The 19,866-nt window shown below is 52.0% G+C and overlaps 1 protein-coding gene across 1 annotated transcript in view; it reads left to right on the forward strand.

Annotated features, from left to right (window-relative positions):
- Positions 1-388: 388 nt before the first annotated feature.
- Positions 389-19,866, forward strand: part of SFRP1 (secreted frizzled related protein 1) — a 45,787-nt gene continuing 26,309 nt past the window's right edge. The window contains exons 1-2 of the mRNA XM_045779112.2: positions 389-1,211; positions 6,632-6,709. Of these exons, the coding sequence (XP_045635068.1) occupies positions 668-1,211; positions 6,632-6,709 (622 nt within the window). The 5' untranslated portion in view covers positions 389-667. The remainder of the gene's footprint in view (positions 1,212-6,631; positions 6,710-19,866) is intronic.

Below are 19,866 nucleotides of genomic sequence, written 5' to 3' on the forward strand. Positions count from 1 at the left end.
ACAGAAGCGGACTCAAGTTGACCAGGCTTAGCTCCCCCCTTTACCCACCCCACACTTTTATCTATTCCCACTTTCTCTCCCTGTCCTTTTCTTCTTCTTTTCCTCTCTTTCCCCCACTTCTTCCGTTATTTATTTATTTACTTATTTATTTTTGGTTTTGTTTTTTAGGGGGTGTTGACCTGGGTTTAGTTCTAGTAAACCGAACCCTCTTGCAAGTGAAGCGATTGGTTAATTGCGCCGGTGACTGACGTGCTAAATGAGTGCGGCTCGCAGCAGCCGGGAGCTGATTGGCTGCGCAGGGAGACTCCGAGGGCTCTGCAACAGGAGCACCGGGCACTCGAGTCCTGCAGCCTCGGGAGTAGGTGCCGCGCGCCCGCCCGCCCACCCGCCAGTCCGCCCGCCAGCCCGCCGCGCGTCCGGGAGCCGGGGCAGCACTCGGGCCGCCGCGCGCGCTCCCCTCCCCGCGCGAGCTCCCGCCGCGGCGCCCGCCGCAGGCCGAGGGCAGCCACCCGCCGAGGACCGGGCAGGAGCGCGCGGCCGCCGAGCCGGGCAGCGCTGGGGACGGCGCCTTTTGTCCCTGGAGATCCCTGGAAGTTTGCGGCGGGACGCGCGCGGGGAGGCGGCCGAGGCAGCCCCGACGTCGCGGGAGCTAGTGCGCCGAGCCAGCATGGGCAGCGGGCGCGGCGCTGGGGGCCGCCGCTGGGCCGCCTCGGGCGTGCTGCTGGCGCTGGCCGCCGGGCTCCTGGCCGCGGGCTCGGCCAGCGAGTACGACTACGTGAGCTTCCAGTCGGACATCGGCTCCTACCAGAGCGGGCGCTTCTACACCAAGCCTCCGCAGTGCGTGGACATCCCGGTGGACCTGCGGCTGTGCCACAACGTGGGCTACAAGAAGATGGTGCTGCCCAACCTCCTGGAGCACGAGACCATGGCCGAGGTGAAGCAGCAGGCCAGCAGCTGGGTGCCCCTGCTCAACAAGAACTGCCACATCGGCACCCAGGTCTTCCTCTGCTCGCTCTTCGCGCCAGTCTGCCTCGACCGGCCCATCTACCCGTGCCGCTGGCTCTGCGAGGCCGTGCGCGACTCGTGCGAGCCCGTCATGCAGTTCTTCGGCTTCTACTGGCCCGAGATGCTCAAGTGTGACAAGTTCCCCGAGGGGGACGTCTGCATCGCCATGACCCCGCCCAATGCCACCGAAGCCTCCAAGCCCCAAGGTCAGGCCGCCCCTTCCCACGCGCGCGAGCCCCCCAACCCGGGCGGGCGGGGAACCGGGGGACCCGCCGCGGGAAAGCTCCTGCCACTCGGACCCCAGCCCCGCTGCTCCACCTCGGAGTTCAGACGTGCTCCCTGGAGGTTGCTCTCAAGCTGTGCGGAACGAGTTTTAAAAGCCTCTCGTCCGTCCGAGGTGTCGCTTAGCACCTCTACCGACCCAGGTGCACCGCGGGCTTGCCCAGCAGCGGCGGCTGCGCCTCGGCCCCTAGCAAGCTTGATGCGGTGCCTGCAACGGCTCTTCCTGGGACCCAGGCTCGCTTTTTCCGTACCCGAGACAAAGCTTTATCCTCCATACGAAAGGAGAGCCCTTCTTCCTCTGGGAGGGAACCCAGTCCCCATGGAAGTTTTTAACACCCCAGGCGGGATGCCCCAGGAGGAAAAAACCCAAACCCAAAGTGTAGAAAGCCCAGAAAGGCCGAGAAAATGCTAAGTCGCAGCTTTGTTTATTTTCATAGGTTCGATGAGGATTAAAAAAACATCCCCCCCCCCATTCCCTGGGCTTTCCTTAGCTAGTTTTTTCAGCCAAGTAGCTCCAGGAGGGTTGGAGAGCAGGCTGAGGAAAAAAGTTTGAAACAGGATTTCTGTTTCTCCATCCTTTTCAGGTAACTACTTGGGGAGGGTTGGGGGCTGGAAAGTGTGTGCTCTCATTCCTGCATACCCCCTGCTTCTCCCATTTACACAAATCCTCAGGTAATTAGAAAGATAAAAATGTAATTAGCTCATTGTTCATCTCTCCTTGGGGAGTGGGGCTGCGCAAATTGGAGACTTTCCGAACAGCCCCACGGAGGGGCCTGAGTTTCCTCTCAGAACCCCTCCCACTTAAAGGGCAGCTCTTGAGTGGAAGGGAAAAAAATCCGGGAGAGGCAAAAAACAAAAAACAAAAAACAAAAAAACAAAAAAACAAAAAACAAAAAACAAAACCACCCCCCAAACCAAAAAACAAAACAAAAAAACCCAAATCAAAACAAACAAGCAAAAAATCCAGCGCGGTGGCCAGACTTTTATAGGAGCGAATTCTTCAGAAGCAGAGTTGAGGCTGGAAGATGTGCCCATAGTCCTACAGTCCGGATGGGGAGCCATACCTAGGTGCCCTTAGCACAGGGGCACATGTCCCAAGGGGGCTAGAGGAGGGGGTTTAGGTTTAGGGTGGGGGGACTGGCTGTTGGCTGACTTAGTTCATCTTGAAGTGATGCCTGAAAGAGAAGTGTCCTCTGAAGGGTTTACTCTTCCAGCGTGAGGGTGGTAGTATGAGAAAGGGGAGCCCTGAATTTTCAATGCTCCTGCTTATTCCAGGGAGGGAGGAGGTTGGTCCAAAGGGACCGACATTGGGTGGCCCGTGCCCCTGCTGGGTGGGAGAGGGAGCAGCCTGGCTGCAGTGGCCAGGGCACCTCTCCTCACCACTTCCTGGGTGTCTACACAGGGTTAACCTTTGGGGGAAGTGTGGCCCTTTGGGAGCAAGAGCTGAGCAATTACCTAGAACAAACAAAGCACTTTGTGTTCTGCCAGTGTGGAGCCATCCCCTGCAGCCCACAGGCTTTTCCTTCTCCCCTTCCTCGCTGGCTGGCCGTTGGCTGTTGGCTGTCCCGGAGAGTAGCCCAGCTCTGCCCCAGAGGCCTCTGCTCCACTCCCAGTTGTCTTTCGGGAACAGCCCATGCACATGGAAACTTTGGGGGAACGCCTTTTGAGGGGAAGATGGGGGACTGGCGAAGGTGCCAATATATAAATCCTCCCAACTGACCTCCCACCCCCGAAAGGCTGGAGTGGAGTGGGGGCATATCGTATAATTGCCATCTTGCCTTTGATTCCTGGGCTGCTGTTTCACGTGACCGCCACCCCTGAGTCTGGGCCTTGGTACCATCCTCCTCTGTCTTCCCCTCTAGCCCAGGAGTGCCTAGGCAGGCACCCTCCCAAGGCCAGCTGCCCAGCAGAGAGGAGTGAGGAGAGGACCAGTCAGGTGTGGGGCTTGGGAACTGGTTCTCCCCTCATGGTTTTTGGTGAGAGGTTCTGCCTGGAGAGGACACAGCACCCACTCGTCCCCAGCACTGCAGCCCTTTGGTGGGAGGTAGCCCCACAGGAGCCCCACATGACTTCCTCTGAGGCAGCATGGCCATTGTCAGCTGAGCATGGAGGCGGGAGGGCTGTGTGTGTTTGCAGGGGCAGGTTGAGACAGACCAAGCTGCCAGCCCTCCTATGGCTAGTGGCTCCAGAATGGGGACTGGTACTTTTGGGTGAGCAGTACAGGCACTGCTTTTATTCTCCTTTCTCTTTAGTCTTTGAAGGTAAAGCCAAATCTTCAAGGCAACGTATATCTCTGCATGCTGTTCATGTAATTGGGCATGTTTTGGGTATTGGGCACACCTAGGGGCCATGTGTTAGTAAAGATCAACTTGATAGTGAGAGAGAAGTCAAAAGATGCTTTTCCCTCCAAAAGGCTGACGCCCCAGCTACATGAGCATCTGTGCCTATCTGTTTCGGGAGAGGCATAACTCTATCAACTTTCCAGGAAAGTTATTTCTAAATCTTGCACTTATATTAGACCTATCCATTCCCAGGCCGGTAAATCACTGTTCACCCTTCCAGCCAGGTTTCGCTGATTGACGTTGTCTGAATGAGCATATATTTTTAGTTTTATTTTTTGTTGTTTGGAAGTGCTGTGGGTTAGATCAGCCTGGCTGTTCTAGTCATGGACTGCAGAGGCCACGGTGTCTCCCGAGAGCCTCTGGAGAATCTCGTCTTGGGGTATCAAGGAGCTGGCCGGGGAACACCTGCTGTGTGTGTGAGAGAGGGTTTGTGTGTAATTGTGTGTGTGTGTACTTGTGTGTGTGTGTGTGTGTCTGTGAGAGGGAGAGAGAGCTGTGTGCATGTGTGTACTGATTTTTAAAAAATCACTTAATCTGACTCTAGCGTTGGACTGTCTCCTTTCCTCCCCCTAAAATATTAATGAAACACAAAACCTTTCAGTTTTTGGTTTCTTTGCTTTAAACGTTATTTTAAATCTACCTCTCAGATGGATGGTGGATTTCTCCTGCTGAGGCAGCCTGCAGGGCCCCAAGGACACACCAGAGGGGTACAGATTAATATTGTGTTACACATTCCTCCTTTCCCTGGATCAAGCTGCCCCAGAGTCGGCTGTAAGAAAAGTCAAGATGGGAGTTAGCTCACCCCATGAGCTCTTTCTACCTTGAGAGGTGCTGAAGGTCAAACATTCATTCGTGGGCCTGAGGAAAATGGCTCTGGGGGTCCAGAGGAGATGATGTGAGTGTGCCAGGGGGACAGTGTTGGATATTCTCACTGCCCGGGGCCTGCTACTCATTCAGTCAAGATTATAGTCATAGAAACTTGCAGTGTGATAACTTCCACTTTATTTTTTTAAATTTTTTTTATTTTTTTAAAGATTTTATTTATTTGGCAGAGAGAGAAACAGCCAGCGAGAGAGGGAACGCAAGCAGGGGGAGTGGGAGAGGAAGAATCAGGCTCCCAGTGGAGGAGCCTGACGTGGGGCTCTATCCCAGGACCCTGGGATCACGCCCTGAGCCGAAGGCAGACGCTTAACGACTGAGCCACCCAGGCACCCCATAACTTCCACTTTAAAAAGAAAATAAGAAAACAAGGAAAACCCCAAAGCACGGTTCACTCTCCTGGGATAGGTAACACCGTCCTTCCCGTATTTCAGGACCTCTTTTCCCTGTTTATCTCTGAAGCAAGAACCAGAATGCGAAATTCTGGGTAAGTTTTTCCCTTTGTCAGAAACACTACCCCCAGAACCTAATTCAAGTTCTGGCTGTAAAGCAAATTTCCAGATTCTGGGCCAACTACAGTCACACAGTCTTCTGCTTGGAGTGTGGCTGTGGTTCTTGCTGCACTGAGAATCTGAATGGCGTTTGGCCCTGGTTACAGAGTGGACGTGGGAGAGCAAGCTTAAGCAAGTTGAAAGGGTGTTGGGCCACGACGAGGGGAACCTGCTTGGAAGTGGGGGTGACTGGCTGTGGACCAGGTATGTCCTGGGGGCAGCCCTGGCCTGGCAGGGTGGCTCCATGGCGTCACCATGTGGGAGTCTTGGCCCATTTCGCTGAGCCACAGGGAACTCACAGGCAGGAGGCGCTGCCATGGAGGCCGTTGGAAAGGACTGGGGAGGAGGAGGACAAACAGCCGCCTTCCATCTTACCATTTTGCCTTGGGGTGACTCCTCCGCTCCAGCCTGGCTTGGCCCCCAGTACTTTGCCAGGGGCGGAGTGCCCTTCAAATGTGCTGAGGCTTTCTTAGATCCTGAATTAAACTCCTGGTGGTCGATGGATGATGGTGGGAATGGTGGTGATGGTAATAGGCCACCTCACCCGTCTGGGGATTCCAACTGTCCCTCTTTCTCCCTGTCCTCCCACAGAGGCGTTCCACCTCCCAGGGATTCCCCTCCAGCAGCATTTTGGCTTGGAGGAGGCCTCTGGCCCTGGCCTCAAAAGTCTCCTCCCCCTGTGCCCAGGGCCTGCCACACATGCACACAGCTCCTCTTCAAAGCACTTCACAGTGTTGTGAAAATGCCTTCAGAGGGTCCCCCGTCTGCCCCCTCCCTTCTGGCTCTCCCATTTGGCAGCTCTCGCTGGTGCTGCCTCCAGCCCCCACCCAGCTGCTCCTGCCTCGCACCCCAGCTCAGGCAGGAACTCGCACTGCATTAGCCCTTTTGGAGAGGCGTGTTCAGGGCCTGCGGCTAGAGTTTGTGTGTCGAGCTGCATTACCTTCTTGGCTCCTAGAGAGCAGGTCGGACTGATCTGCTGTCCCATTGGGAGTTTGGGAATGGGAAGGGGGCAGGGATCAGAGAGGGATATTTAAGGGCGAGGGGAGAAAGAACCAGAAACAAACAACTGGAATAGAAGAGCACTGCCCATCAAGCCACAGTTCACAGACCACCCCTGATAAAATTGTGCCATATTCTGCAGTTCTAGCCCCCAGGTTTTCAAGAAACTATGTCTGGGGGCGCCTGGGTGGCTCAGTCGGTTAAGGTTAAGGGTCTGCCTTCAGCTCAGGACATGATTCCAGGGTCCTGGGATCCAGCCCCTCATCGGGCTCCCTGCTCAGGGGGGAGTCTGCTTCTCCCTCTCTCTCTGCTGCTCCCCCTGTTTGTGCTCTCTCTCCATCAAATAAATAAATAAAATCTTTATTAAAAAAAAAAAAAGAAACTATGTCTGTTTGCCTTTAGGTCCAGGGTTCTAGGACTCTTCAATTCTCCAGTTGCCCTTCAGAAATTCCAGAAGACCTTTAACTACTTTCAGCCTGGTCCTAGGGCTGACCTCTTCCCCAGGGATAGCTCCTTCCAGAACCCCAATCCCTGTCACTCACAGCTCCTCTTTCTCCTCCTTTCCCTTCCTAGGTACAACCGTGTGTCCTCCATGTGACAACGAGTTGAAATCTGAAGCCATAATCGAACATCTCTGTGCCAGCGAGTTTGGTAAGAAAGCGACACTGGCCACCTCTGGGAGGCTTGGCATAGTCCCTGCTTCTGCCTGGTCTGTGTCCCCGGGGAACAGAGAGCCTATGGAGGCATCTTTTTGGAGCTTTCTATTTTCTCCCTTCATTCTCCCCGAATGGTTGCTTTTCTCAGGCCCATGGAAATATGTGTAGATAGTGTGGGGAACTGGTTCATTTTTATTAAAGTCAAACTTGGCTTCTGCCCTTCCGTGTGAGGGATCCCTGGACAGGTTCTTGGGGACCTTCCCTAGATGTGGAGGTGGCAGACTTGAGGACAGATGGGGAGGAGCGAGGGAGCAACACCAGTCCTTGGATGCTCCCAGGAGGTGCACCCAGGAGATTCCGCCAGCTGCTTGGTTGGCCTTCCCTCCGTACTGGCTCTTTCTCCATCCACCCCTAGGTGTCAGCACCAGTCTGCCTGGGCTCTGAAATGCTGGCACAGGATGCCCTCTTGGGCAGGGGGAGTCCAGCGCTGGGGGCATTCAGAGGGGCCCCCATCAGGTCCTTCCTGGCACAGAAAATTGACCTCCCTCCAGTAGTGAGAATTCTCTCCCTTCTTCCCAAACCACTCTGGGTTAAAAAGGAATTCCAAATCAGCCTTTACAGCCCCAGGAGAAAGGCTGGATGTGGCCTGGGGGGCCTTTCAGGGATGGCCCCCTGTAGTCAGCCTCATAGAAGATCTGAACAGCTCCAGACACCCTGAGCCTGTCTCCTCTGGGAAAGGTACATGTCAACTGCATCCGTTTGGAAGGCCGACTCCTATTTCATCTGGATGCCGAGAAGTGGCTCTGCTTAGGCCAGGCCCGCTTTGCTGAAGGAAGGTTCAGCCTGACACTGAGTGGGGCATTTCTCACGATTCCTGCGTCATGTCCCTGAGATCGGAGTTCTTGCAGAATTCTTACCAGGAAAAGCAGAACGGTAGGTAACGTGAGTCTTTGGCCATTCAGGGCGACCTACTCCACGTTCTCATTAACCAAGCATAATAAAGCATACAGAAGGGCCTTGCACTGGCCAAGGGCTGTGTCTGAGTCACACAAATGTGACCTATACACGCAAGTTGAAGGAAGTCGTACACGTGACACGCATATTCTCAGGATTGTCCTCGTGACTGAGGACGGAAGTGGGAGAACTCAGACCCTTTGCCGCAGAGAGCTTCTTGAGGATGGGTGTGCCTCTTGTGCTTGGTTTGGGCACTAGGCTTCTCGGCCTCCTTTGCTCTTGGTGGGGGCCAGCGGGACCTCTAGGAAGATCGGTCTAGAATGCATTTTCCTGCCTGTTTTGGGGGCACATCCTTTTTTTCAATCAACTTGAAGGAAATGGTCGAGGGCATCTGAGGTGATATTCGCGGACTCTGCTGACCCTTCCATCATCTGGTAGTAACTTTTGCTTCTTGACGCTCATGCTTTTGCTTCCTTGGGGTGCTGAGAGCCCAGCAGAGCCCGGCAGGTCTCCTGCTGTAGACTCTGTGGGTGCACAGCCCCATACTGCGTTAGCAACAAGTTTTCTTCCACAAATGGGGTAAAGATTCCTTCCCCAAAATGCATTTGGGACAGAGAAAAAAAAATCTCTCAGAAATCCTGACGAGAAGCCTTTTGCGGCATGGCTGGGGCAGGAAGAATCTGTTGAGATATGGCTGTGATCCCAAAGAATCCTTTTGAGGGATAACTAAGGGGCCACATTTAGATTTCACTGATCCTCTTCAGATATTGTAAATGAGCACACTTGCTTTTAGAAGTTGGCCCCCCGATACTTGCGCAAATCCAGGGAACCATATTAAGGTGAACTCTGAAAGGTAATATATTAGCTGATGTTTTATGCTCCTGTGACTTCTATCAGGCTCAGCCCTTGAAGGAAGAGTGATGGGAAACTCTGGATCTCCGTGTGTGGAGGAGATGATTGTCCGACCATGCCTGCGTATTCGGGAGCTCAAATTCAATGTATCTGATCATTCATTGATTCATGTATCCATTCGTTCAGCGTTTCTGGAGGGCAAAGCACTGTGCTAGACACCATACTCAAAAATACTTACCTAGAGTGAATTACAATTTAATTAAAATTTTTTTCTTAAACACTGACCAAACCCTCATCAGTGATTTCCTAGAGAGTCATGGAGTCATGAGATAACTCACCAGCTGAAGAGGGGGCTGTGGGAACTCAAGGCCAAGTTAATGTTAAGGAGCTGTGAGAAGAGAATCCATGTCTTTATGCTCAGAGTCTTTGTCTGGAACTTAACCAACCAGAACCTGTCATCAGGTCTCCTCTCTCCACCCCCACTTACTCACCAAAATTCTGGTAATTGGGGGTTTTGTGGCAACTAGTTCAATTAGAGGCATTCCTTGGAAGTGGGCCGGAGAGGTAGGCTTTGGGAAGGAATTTGAACATGGAAGGTTGACCTTATGGTGTAGGGCAGGGTTCTAGGGGGTGCTCAGATAACCCCCTTGGGATGGACACCCTTATAGCTGCCTACTAAATCAGCGAGACACCTGCTTACTGCTTATAGGAGGGAGGTGTAGATCTTATTTTAATAGCCAGTCAGGTCTTGTCAGATCTGACTGATTAGTTGTTTGGGACTGTGTTCCATTTGCCCTGAGATGATTTTCTTCTTGGGTTCAGAGAACTTCTGAGGTGCTGCTGGACCCTACAGGTCATCATATCAAGTCCACTTACTTCATAAATAAGGAATCTGACTCTCCCACCTGGAGTTCTTTTACTCTCTGGCATCCTGCCTTCCTCATTTAAGAGAAGATGAACAGCCGCTGGGCTTTGCCACGGAGGCATTTATCCCCTCAGCATGGGTATGGTGTATGCCAGGCTTCTTTGAACTGGGTGCAGGAGAGACTTTTTGGTTTTTTGTTTGTAATGTTCTTATAAGGCAATAAATAGGATTTTTTTTTTCCACTCTGCAGGGGCTGAGCTTAACTCTGCCCTTCTCAGCATCCTGGAGAATGCAGCCTTGTTGAGAAACTTGTTTCTTAGCTCAGTTCATTTCAAGTAAGTGAGGCAGTCAGCCACGCTGATGGGATTCAGTTAGGAAACAAAGAAATTCAGCAATGCAAGCTGACACACAACAGAGAAGAAAAAGAATGTTTTACTCCCTACTCAAGGGATCAAACTTTGCATTAAGTGGCCCTGACATCCCTGGTGGGAAGACATCAGGTTGTTGGAAGGCTTTCTGTGAGCTCTAGGAATAAGGGGGTGCATTCCTTCTGGGTCAGCACACACACTCGCCCTCCTGCCAATGCATCTTCAGACTCCTGCAGGCTCCGTGGAGCTGGGCGTGCACAGCCCATCACCTCTTTCCCAGGCCGTGCATTTTTAAATCTCTGGCAGGTCTGCTTGGCCACTAGTCTCTCCACCTCTGCACCGTACCCCGCCACCCCCCCCCCCCCCCAGTTCCGAGAGCATTTTTTTTCCCCAACAGGGAAAAGCATCAGTAGAAACACCTGTGTGCTGATACTCAGGAATGCAGCTGGATCAGCCTGGATCAAGTACCAGATGTGGGAAAGCGGAGAGGTAGATGGTGCAAAGTCTCTGACTTCAACCTGGTGGCCAGCCTGCCTGCTGTGCTGAAATTGGGACGCACTGCTCTGGTTTTTGTTCTCTTGGCTTTTCCTGCTATGTGACAACAGGGTGCCGCTCCTTTCCCTTAAACAGGCTGATACCATATTTGCAAACTGCCCCACTCGTAATCCTGCTGTTAACAACTTGGTGCCCATAGGCATCTTTCCTTCACGTTAGCTTATCCCACGGGTGTGAAGATCTGATTTATAATGGCTGGGAGGTTAGGACCCCGCCTCTGGCCAGTCTCTCTAGCTTCTCCAGTATCTGTAAACACCCTCAAGCCTTTCTGCTAGAAACGTGCGTGAGGATGCACTTCTGCTAAGATAGTTCAGAGCTTCCGCTCCTACTGGCTTCTCCAGTTTTTTGAGCTTGAGAATTCAGGTGGCCACTTCTTTACCCCAGTGTTTTCTTGCTGTGGAAAAAAGATTTCTTTGCCCCCAGAAATTTTCCTTGCCTTCTGGAAGGATTTTTTTTTTTCCGTTTATATGTTTCCTCATAAAGAGTAAAACCATACTTTGTAACACCAAAAGGAGTTAAATAGGAAAGGAAAGAAACCAGCTCTCACTGTTAGCATTTGGGAGGGTTTCCTAGAAGAAGTCTTTTCAGAGGTTCCTGAACCTTCACTAATTTGTCCTCGCTCTGCCTTACTCGTCTTTCAAGGTGTCTTGGCTGTGCTGCTGTTTGGAGGTACAGTGTTTTACTCTAAAGGGCAGTTTGAGCTCTTGCAAAATGTGGGTTCAGCCTTTCCAAGCTAAACCTTGGGTTTCCTCCCACAGGTGAGGAAAACTGGCTGCCGGCACGGTAATTGCAACATCTGTAGGCTGCCGGAGAGCAGGGTCTGCACCCCGCACCCTACTTTACCTAATGTCAGATGCCCATTAATTATGAGATGCGCTGTTCATTTCATACCAGTGACAAAGGAAGCGTGCTTCCCGTTAAAATGTGAAGATAATCCGTGTCTTAAAATGAACAAAACAAGGCTTGTTTGTACTTAAACAGTCCCAGGAACAGTCTCTTCCCCATGGTAGGTATGAAATAAAAGCTTATCAGATGAGTATTTGAATGACGGGATGGTAGGGGAGATGGAAATTTGACTTCCTTTTTTTTTTTTTTTTTAAATAAAAGGAGAAAGCTCCTTTCCAAGTGACTATGTACAACACGTTTATTAATTTCAAGGAAAACTTCATGCCCTGTTTTGGGTGACTGAGTGTATATGTATGTGTGTTAAAAACAGAACAAAAGCACTCATGTCCAGAAATCTAGTTCAGTGAAAGTAAAATTAAATAGACGGGGGAGGAGGCACACAGCTCTGGGGGTGGAATTGGCAGGCTGAAGACCTCTGAAATACATCTCCCATCCACAGATGTGTGAATGCTTGGAAGGGATTGTTAAGGCATTTCACGTGAGGGAAAACGTGGGGTTGATGCTTTCAGTCCACGGGAAGCAGAGCCCACAGCTCGAAGCCCGGGTCCCGTTCTGAGTAGCCTTCCCCTCTGTGCCAAGGGGCGTGCTGTCTGGTGCACAGGCCGTGGCTGAACCAGATGCTTTGAAGCCTTCGGTTGACTGGGCCGGTAGTGATGTCCGTTCCCTGCTCACCTGTGGTCTCCGACTGGAGACTGAGCAGGCCCCAAACCTGGGATCCTGTCCAGAGAACCAGACCCTGGGCCATTTGGGTGGAGGTCACATGGGGACCACTTTGCACTCGGAAGCCATGCTAACGAACGTCAGGGCAAAGGTGGGAAAGAGCCACATTTCCCCTTCTGGTGAGCACGGTGCTCCCTGTGTCCATGCCTAATTCTCTCTTGGCTCCAGCGGGCAGGAAGATACTCTGGTAAAGCAAATTTCAGTGAGAATCACTCTGCTTTAGCATAGTGGAGCCTGTGAAAGTATACCGAAGTATGAGAAAGGATGGAGAAGTGAGGATCCGTGGATGGGGCACGGCGTTTCCTGGAACTGAGTTCAGTCCTTCCTCTGCTACTATGTGCATGCCCTGCCACACGGGCAAATCCCTTCCCCTCTCCAGGCCTCAGTTTCTCTCTATTTCATAGACCCAGGTATGGGTTCTGGTGAGGAGCAGAGGAGTCGGTGTGTCAGGAACCCAGGCCGGACTCACTAAACAGTCACTGCGGTGATCCTTCCAGGGACGGAAGTAGCCCAGCCACCTGTCTCGGGCAGATGAGGCCTCCGTTGTGGCTCCATTGTGGCTCTCCCCAAAGAAGTGAGAGGTGTATCTCAGGAGATCTCTGTCCTCTGTTCTCGGCATATTTATTGAAATCTTTCCAAACCTAATTCTCTTTTCATCCCTCTCCCCTCCTTGTGTCACACCGGAGTGGTTGTTTTTCTTTGTCCTAAGATTTTTGCTGTGGGCACGATTGGCTCAGGATTGGCTGACATGACTTCCCCTCCTTGCGGCCAAGTCCAGGTCTGACTCGGTTACTCCTTGGGACAGTCAGTGGCCAAATGGTGTGGTTGGGTGTCCTGTGAGGTCCTCTCCAGCTGGTGATTCTCTGATTAGGAGTGGCCCTGCCCCATTTCTTAAGCCTCCTTATCTTTTTTTCTAATTTGTAAAGTTATTGTGGTAAAAATACAGGTAACATGGTATTTGCCATCTCTGTTAGGTGTGCAGTTCAGTGGCATTAAGCACACATGCATTGTCCCACAGCCTTCCTCACTATCCATTTTTGGATAGTTTTCATCCTCCCAAACTGAAGCTCTGTCCCCATCAAACACTAACTCCCGTTCCCCCCTCCTCCCAGGCCCCAGAAACCACCATCTCATTTCTGTTTCTGTGAATGTGACAATTCTGGGTACTTCATGTAAGTGGCATCCTGCAATATTTGCCCTTTTGCGTCTGGCTTATTTCACTGAGCAAAACGTCCCTCTTATCATTTGATGTATAGATAGATTATCACGGAGAAGGGGAGCGAGAAGGACTGACCCTCAGCCTCACCTCTGTTGTCTGAAGCTTTTCTGGGTGTGGGTGGAGAAAGGAGGGGGAAGGGATGATTTGGGAAGGGGGGACTGTTCCCAGTCTGTGCAGGTGGCCCATGTCTTTGGGTGCCACGTTGCTCATTTGTATCCCTTTGTCGTTCCAAAGACACGCTGAGCTGGATGGAACTTCAAAGATCAGGCAGTCCAGGGCTCATCTCTCGGATTGAGAAAAATAAGACTCAGATAAAGGAGTTAGTCATGTGATTGCCCAAGGCCGCTCTGCCTGGCCTCTGTTAAGGTTTCTGTGCCCACCAGCACTTACCTGGGCAGCTGGTCCAGATTTCATACCTGTCCTTTACATGCTGCCATGCCGTCAAGGTTGCATCCTGCCAGGAATGGTGGGGAAGCTCCCTGGGAAGGGGATATAGGGTGCTTCTTTCCTTCCCTGCTTTCAGAGCCTATGGGATGTTAAGTGGACTGATCGGTGTGCCCACCACAAGGAAGGAGCCCCGCAATCATTGTTTCTTTCTTCGTGGAGAGGCAGGCAGTACAGTAGAGCAGAAAGAGCATAGGCTTTGCGCCAGGGAGACTTGGATTAAATCCCAACCCTATAAACTGAGCGACCATGAGAGAGTCTCTCAACCTCCCTGAGCTTGTCGCCTCACTTGCAAAATGTGAGTGGTGATTCCTGTGTTACTGCGTCGTGGGGAGAATTGACTCAATCGAGTGTGTGGAGTTCCTGGAATATGGCCGCAGCTCAGTCCATAATCAGGATTATCTCTTCTCATTGGAAAGAGTAATTTCAGGATGGAAATTAGCCTAGGTAGGAGAATTCTGGCACGAATGAAGTCAGCTTGTTTGGCAAAAAGTTTTAGGAAATGGAATGGAATGTTCTGGTTAATTCTCCGGTTAGCAGAGGATTAAACCGAAGAAGGCTTTTTAAAAGCCCACTTGGAAAAATTTGAAAAGCTCTACACAGCTTCAAGGTGCTATAGTTAACAAAACCCAAACAAACCCAACCCGAAAACATCCCTGTGTTTCTGGAAGTTAGATTTGGGTTTTCGTTTGAGGACACCCTTGAGGTCTGGCCGTGCCCATAGAGCTTGGACTGACCCTATACAGGTCTAGGATGTGCTTCCTGAAGGTATTTTTTTTGTTTGTTTTTGTGTGATCTTTAGAAATCTTGCTCCCGATGTGCGTTTTTCTACTCCTAATTTATTGGATTCTGTTTAGGAGGGGTTTTAAAGCTCTTTGTGTTATACTGCCGTCCGCCCTCTTTTTCTCAAGCTGGATCTCCAGGGCATTTGCTTTTTTTCCAACAATGGCCTTGTGATATTTCTGAGATACACTCCCTTTAACCAAAAAACAGGCTACTTTCAGAGAAGCAAGCAAGCCTTTAAATATTGGTAAATTCCATCCAGTTTTGGAGAACTGAGCCAGAAGCTCCAATTTGTGATTTCTTTATTTTTTTTTTAAAGGAGAACAAATGGCCAAAGAAATGTCAGGCCCTTGCCCTGCCCTAGCCTGCTTAGAGCAGCCAATTAAACATGCATTAGCTTTGGAAGACTTCTCAAAGGCCTATAGATTACGTTTGAAATCTTTGTTTAGTCTTTCAGGAACACTGTCACACGGATGATTTATCAAAGAAAGTTGTTTATCTGGCAGTAAAATAAACTCTGGGCCTGTTCAGACTAAAATTTCCCGTGAATTTCTACCAAGGTAAACACTGGTAACTGGCAGGTTGCAAATTCCGTGTGAAAGCCAGACACATACAATAAATATTTGAGCGATAGCTTTGCTGTGTAAGAGGCCTCGCCTGTCACCAGCACTGTCACTCCCGCCGTGGCCCCGAAGGCCTGGCGCGGCAGCCTGGCCTGGAGCAAGGCCCGCAGGGCCCGTGGGTACAGGAGCCTCCCGTGCCGGGTGGGCCTCCCTGGGCTCGAGCGCCACTTGGTGCTGGCACCGGACACTTCCTGGTTCAGAGGGGGCAAGCCTCAGGACGCTGCCGTGGGCATCGCACAAACAGCCGGTGATGTGTGAGGAGGGACGTGAACCCGAAGCGGCCAGCTTAGGTTTCCTGGAAAATAGACATTCATCGGACCAAACTGGGGGCGGGGGGGCGTGTCTGGGGCCAGGACGCAGGGGCGGGGGTGGGGGGGAGGAGAGTGGAATCACCTTGTCAGTTCTGCTGAGCTTGAACAGTAGCGGGAAAGAGTGCTGCAGACGTGTCCCCGGGGCCATTGGCTTTGCTCGCTGGCGAGCAATCCTTCTGGAATAGAGAGGGCAGGTCTGGCTCTGTCAGTGCCCATGACATGTTTGAGGGAGGGACTGAATGAACACATGAATGGTGGTAGAAAAGAAAAGAGATGAAAGAAAGCCTTCTAGGGCTTTCAAAGGAAGATACCGTGGTCATTGCGTACGTATAGTGGCTTTTCGGGAGGGGCTGCTGAATTATGAACAGCTTGTTCTCGGATAGCCCTGATCCGGGCGTCTGGAGCTTCTAGATCACCCTGGCCTTGGGTGGGGTCTTTATTGCAGGACTGAGCTTAAAGGTGTTCCTAGGGACCCCCTGTAACTTAGGCCCCACCCTGGGTCCCTCTCATCCTGACTTCTTTAGTGGGTCAGGGGGAGGAAGCAAGGACCCAGGAGAAGAGGTCACGTTTGTGTCCTTGGTGAGGGTTCTTGGGGTGGAGGTCTGGGCTCAAGTGCAGATAGAGCCTCCGTGCTCGTGTTTGAGTCTTGAGAGTAACTGGTACTGGTCTTCCGGGATGGGAGGGTCTGCAGGTATGTGGACCCGGGCTGTTCCGAAGGCTGTTGAGGGATGGGTCTGCAGGTAGTGGGTGCTTACCAGCTTGCAGATATTTAGGGGAATAAAGGAGTATTTCTTAAGGGCAAGAATCAAGGGAAATCATTTACAAATTCTGAAAGGATGTCTGTGAGTCCTAAAGAGATGCCAGAATAGTGCTTTGGCAGTGGGGAAAAACGAGGAACCAGCCTCTTCTACACTGTGTTCTCTCTCACTCAGGCAGGATTACGAGAGCGGCTTTCTCTGGTTCTCTCTTGTCCTTCATCAGCGTGCTCTCTGGGACATATCCTTCCGGAAGAACCTCATATGTCTTCTGTTCTCTTTGTGAGCCCTTTGAAAATTCGTTCATGCGGGTGTGTCTTCCACAACAGATCCATTCAGCTTCTGGAAATGGCTTTAGAGCTGGAGGAACGCCTATCTCTGTGTCTGTGGCAGCAGAATTAGAAAAGGGGGCCAGGAATTAGCACTTGAACCTGAAGAGACAGCTGGCACCTGGAGAGTGAGTGTCTTCCTGCAGCACTCCCTGGGGGGCGGTGGCGCCAGCCTGCCACACAGACCTCCTGGACCCAGAGGCTGGCCTGTGCTCCTTCCAGGCTTCCTTTGGTCTCAGCTTTGAGCCAAGGACCTGTTTCTCATTCTCAACAAATTTAAGATTCTGGTGGATGAGGCAGGACTTGGCCATGCCTGTTTATCTCTGTTCTCTGGTAACTTCAGATGCTCTCAGGCCTGAGGAGGGAGGGTCTTCTGTGGGGGCTGGAGAAATTTAGGGAGGTTGACCAGAGGAATGAGTATTCTAACTTCAGACTTAAGATTTTTTTTTTAAGATTTTTATTTATTTATTTGAGAGAGAGCACAAGCAGGGGGAGCAGCAAGCAGAGGGAGAGGGAGAAGCAGACACCCCGCTGAGCAGGGAGCCCGATGTGGGGCTCAATCCCAGGAGCCCCCAGGATCATGACATGAGCCGAAGGCAGACGCTTTACCAACTGAGCCACCCAGGCGCCCCAGACTTAAGATCAATGGAGAAAGTAAAGACAGGCATTCCTGGTGTCAGGGGACAAGGGCTGGGAAAGGAGTTAAGACCCCAAACAAATAGTAATTCTCAAATGACAAAACCCTCTTCAGGTAAACAAATATGGGTCGAGAATATCATTTGTCGGCTCTCACAACTGAGTCAGCATCCTGTGTTAGGGCTTTGCCCTGGCTAAAAACTTGGGGATGCAAAGCCTGAACCGAGGCGTGACGGAAGGAGTTGGCTTTTGTGCTGTGTACCCCGTTGGGGGAGTGGGGTCCCCAGCTCTGGGCCTGCTCCTGGAGGACTTGGAATGAGCAGGTGTTACAGTGGTTACCCATTCACTGTGGCCATGCTCCCCCCCCCCCCCCCAGGCTGTGCACAGCTGCAGGAGGAAAGGAGGTCAGTCATTAAGTATTGCCCTCTCCTCTGGGCAAGGTACTGAGAAGTGGAAGGGCGAGGAAGCCGATGAGGGCAGCTTCTAGCCCCCACATAAGCCATGACTGCTTGCACCCAGAGGAAGCTAGGCTAACTGGAAAGAGTTACCGCCTTTATGCTGAGATGCCCTTTATGCTGAGATGGCCTTTATGCTGAGATGCCCTCTATGCTGAGATGCAGAGGGGCAAAGGGGCTCAGGTGCCTGCAAGGTGCCACGTGCAGGTCAGTGTCCAGCCTCTCGGGTTACAGCTTCTTTACTCTTAACCATATTCATTTAGAAACTGGTGTAGGATGCATATACGTGTGTGTTTTCTTTTGCAAATCTATCTGCAAGAAGGTATGTGCTCTTGCACAGATCGAATTCAACAGACAGTGGTTGAACTTGTACTGAGTATGTGGCCTTGCTAATACTTTGTACCACACATGCTGACTTCCCAAAGAGATTCCAGTTGCACACACACAAGTCTTTGGATCCTTTCTTCCCAGGGTCTGGGAAGAGGGGCTTCCCATAGTCAAAGCCAAAGAGACAGTTTCTTCCTCCCCACAGGTCTTCTGAGCTCTGAGGTGAGCACTTGGCAAGGAAGTCAAACCTTAGTTGGTCACAGGATCGCTCAGACCCGTGCAGATGAGGACAGGCAAGGGGAGACTTTAGTAGGCCCAGTTCGATCCTGTAGTGCCTTTTACACTGGATTCTAAGTGCGAAGCCCTGTAGAGCCTCCAGATGTGGTGAGAGCAGCCCTCTTAATCATGCCTCTATCTGACTGAGTAGGAGCTGGTGAGTTTTGGAGGTGGAGATGAAGCTGTGGGTGAGCTCATGGGGGACTGGGGCACCTCCCCCCACCCCATTCCTGGGGCCCTCTGGAGGCCAAAGCTTCCAGTTTGCCATGGGCTTCCCGAAGGTGCTTCTGTCTCGCCTCCCAGGCCTGGCAGCCAGCACTTGTGTGCTGCTTCACGTGGCATTTCCTGCCTTTGAGGTGGCAACGCCTCCATGAGCTAATGGCACGTGAGTGGTAGAGGTTTGATAAATGCCTGGATTGAGGATGCATCCTTCGTCAGCCTCAGCATTGGTGAGCGCACACAGGAGTGGCTGCGTGGGAAGATCGGGATGTGGTTGCTGCCCTCAGACGGCTTACCTTCTGAGGGGATACAGAGGGGGAAACAGATACACATAATACTGCGTCATCCTATGCAGAAGTTCCAGGAATAGCTACGAAGTTGGGGGCTGTGGGAGCACAGGGAGGGGTCAGAGAAAGCTCCAGAGAGGGGATACCTTGGGGTGTTCTCCAAGGCATTGGTAGGAGTTTGTCAGGCTGAAAAGATGGACGTAGGAAGGATGGTCTATGTGGAGGGCCCAGCAGAGATCCAGACGTGGAGGGATGACATTAGCTGCACACTGGGGAGCAGTGGGTCTTTTCACTGTGAAAAGTCAGCTTATAAGGGGTGTGGAGGCAAACAGTTAGAAATGAGATGGACAAAGTGGGCAAAAGTCAGGTCACGGAGGGCCTCGAATGCCATGCGAAGGAACAGAACATTTGTCTCATTGGCACTGGAGATGTATTAGGAGCCTATTTTGGATTGTTACTCTTGCTCACATCTTAAAAGAAGACCTTGGGCAGGGAGGGAGACTGGAAAGAGAAGGTACTCATGAATCCAAAGCAATGAAATGCTAACGGCAGAACTTCAGGCAAGATATTTTGGATAGGCGAGGCTGCGGGTAAGGGTGAGGAGGGCAAGAGAGGAGGCCCTCAAATCACACCCCTTCAGAGAGGGCTCAGGGCAGTGCCGGCCAGGCCTGGGCCAGCTCTGGGCCACCCACTTGAAGGAGCCCCTGAAGGCTGGCCTGATGAGGTCAGCACGCAGCCCAGGCAGCCAGGGAAGGGGCCATCTGCTGCGGTCAGGACCCCCCGGGAAACCTTTGTTCTGGGCGTGTGGAGCAGGAGCCAGAGCCTATAATCAGCTCGTACTCGGGTCGTGGCAGCGCTGGTCATTACCAAGAGCAGTCGTCATTAGGAGCTGTCATAAACTGCCCTGACTGTTGTGTCCAGACCTTGTTAGTGGCCCAGGCAGGCAGCAAACACAGTGCTTCTGCAGCCAGCCCTGTAATCATTGGACGGGTAACGGTATTAGCCAGAGCCCGAGGGGCTGGGGCAGCGCAGGCGTCGGGGGCTTTCCAGAGGAGGGAGGTAAGAGGGGCTGTAGCTACAACAAGGGACAGGGGGAGAGGCCGCAGACGGGGTGCGTGTGTGGTGTGCGTGTGTGTATGGCTAGGTCTGAGGCGTGGGGGTAGACGCATGTGTGTAGCCATGGGGCACAAGGGGCTGTGTGCATGTCGTCCCATGCACAGTGTATTTGCCTGGCGAGCACAACCATGCCAGTCAGCTGCTTGCACAGC

This window comes from Ursus americanus, chromosome 27 (assembly GCF_024610735.1).
Source record: "Ursus americanus isolate L20-20 chromosome 27, mUrsAme1.1.p, whole genome shotgun sequence".
Classification (NCBI taxonomy): domain Eukaryota; kingdom Metazoa; phylum Chordata; class Mammalia; order Carnivora; family Ursidae; genus Ursus; species Ursus americanus.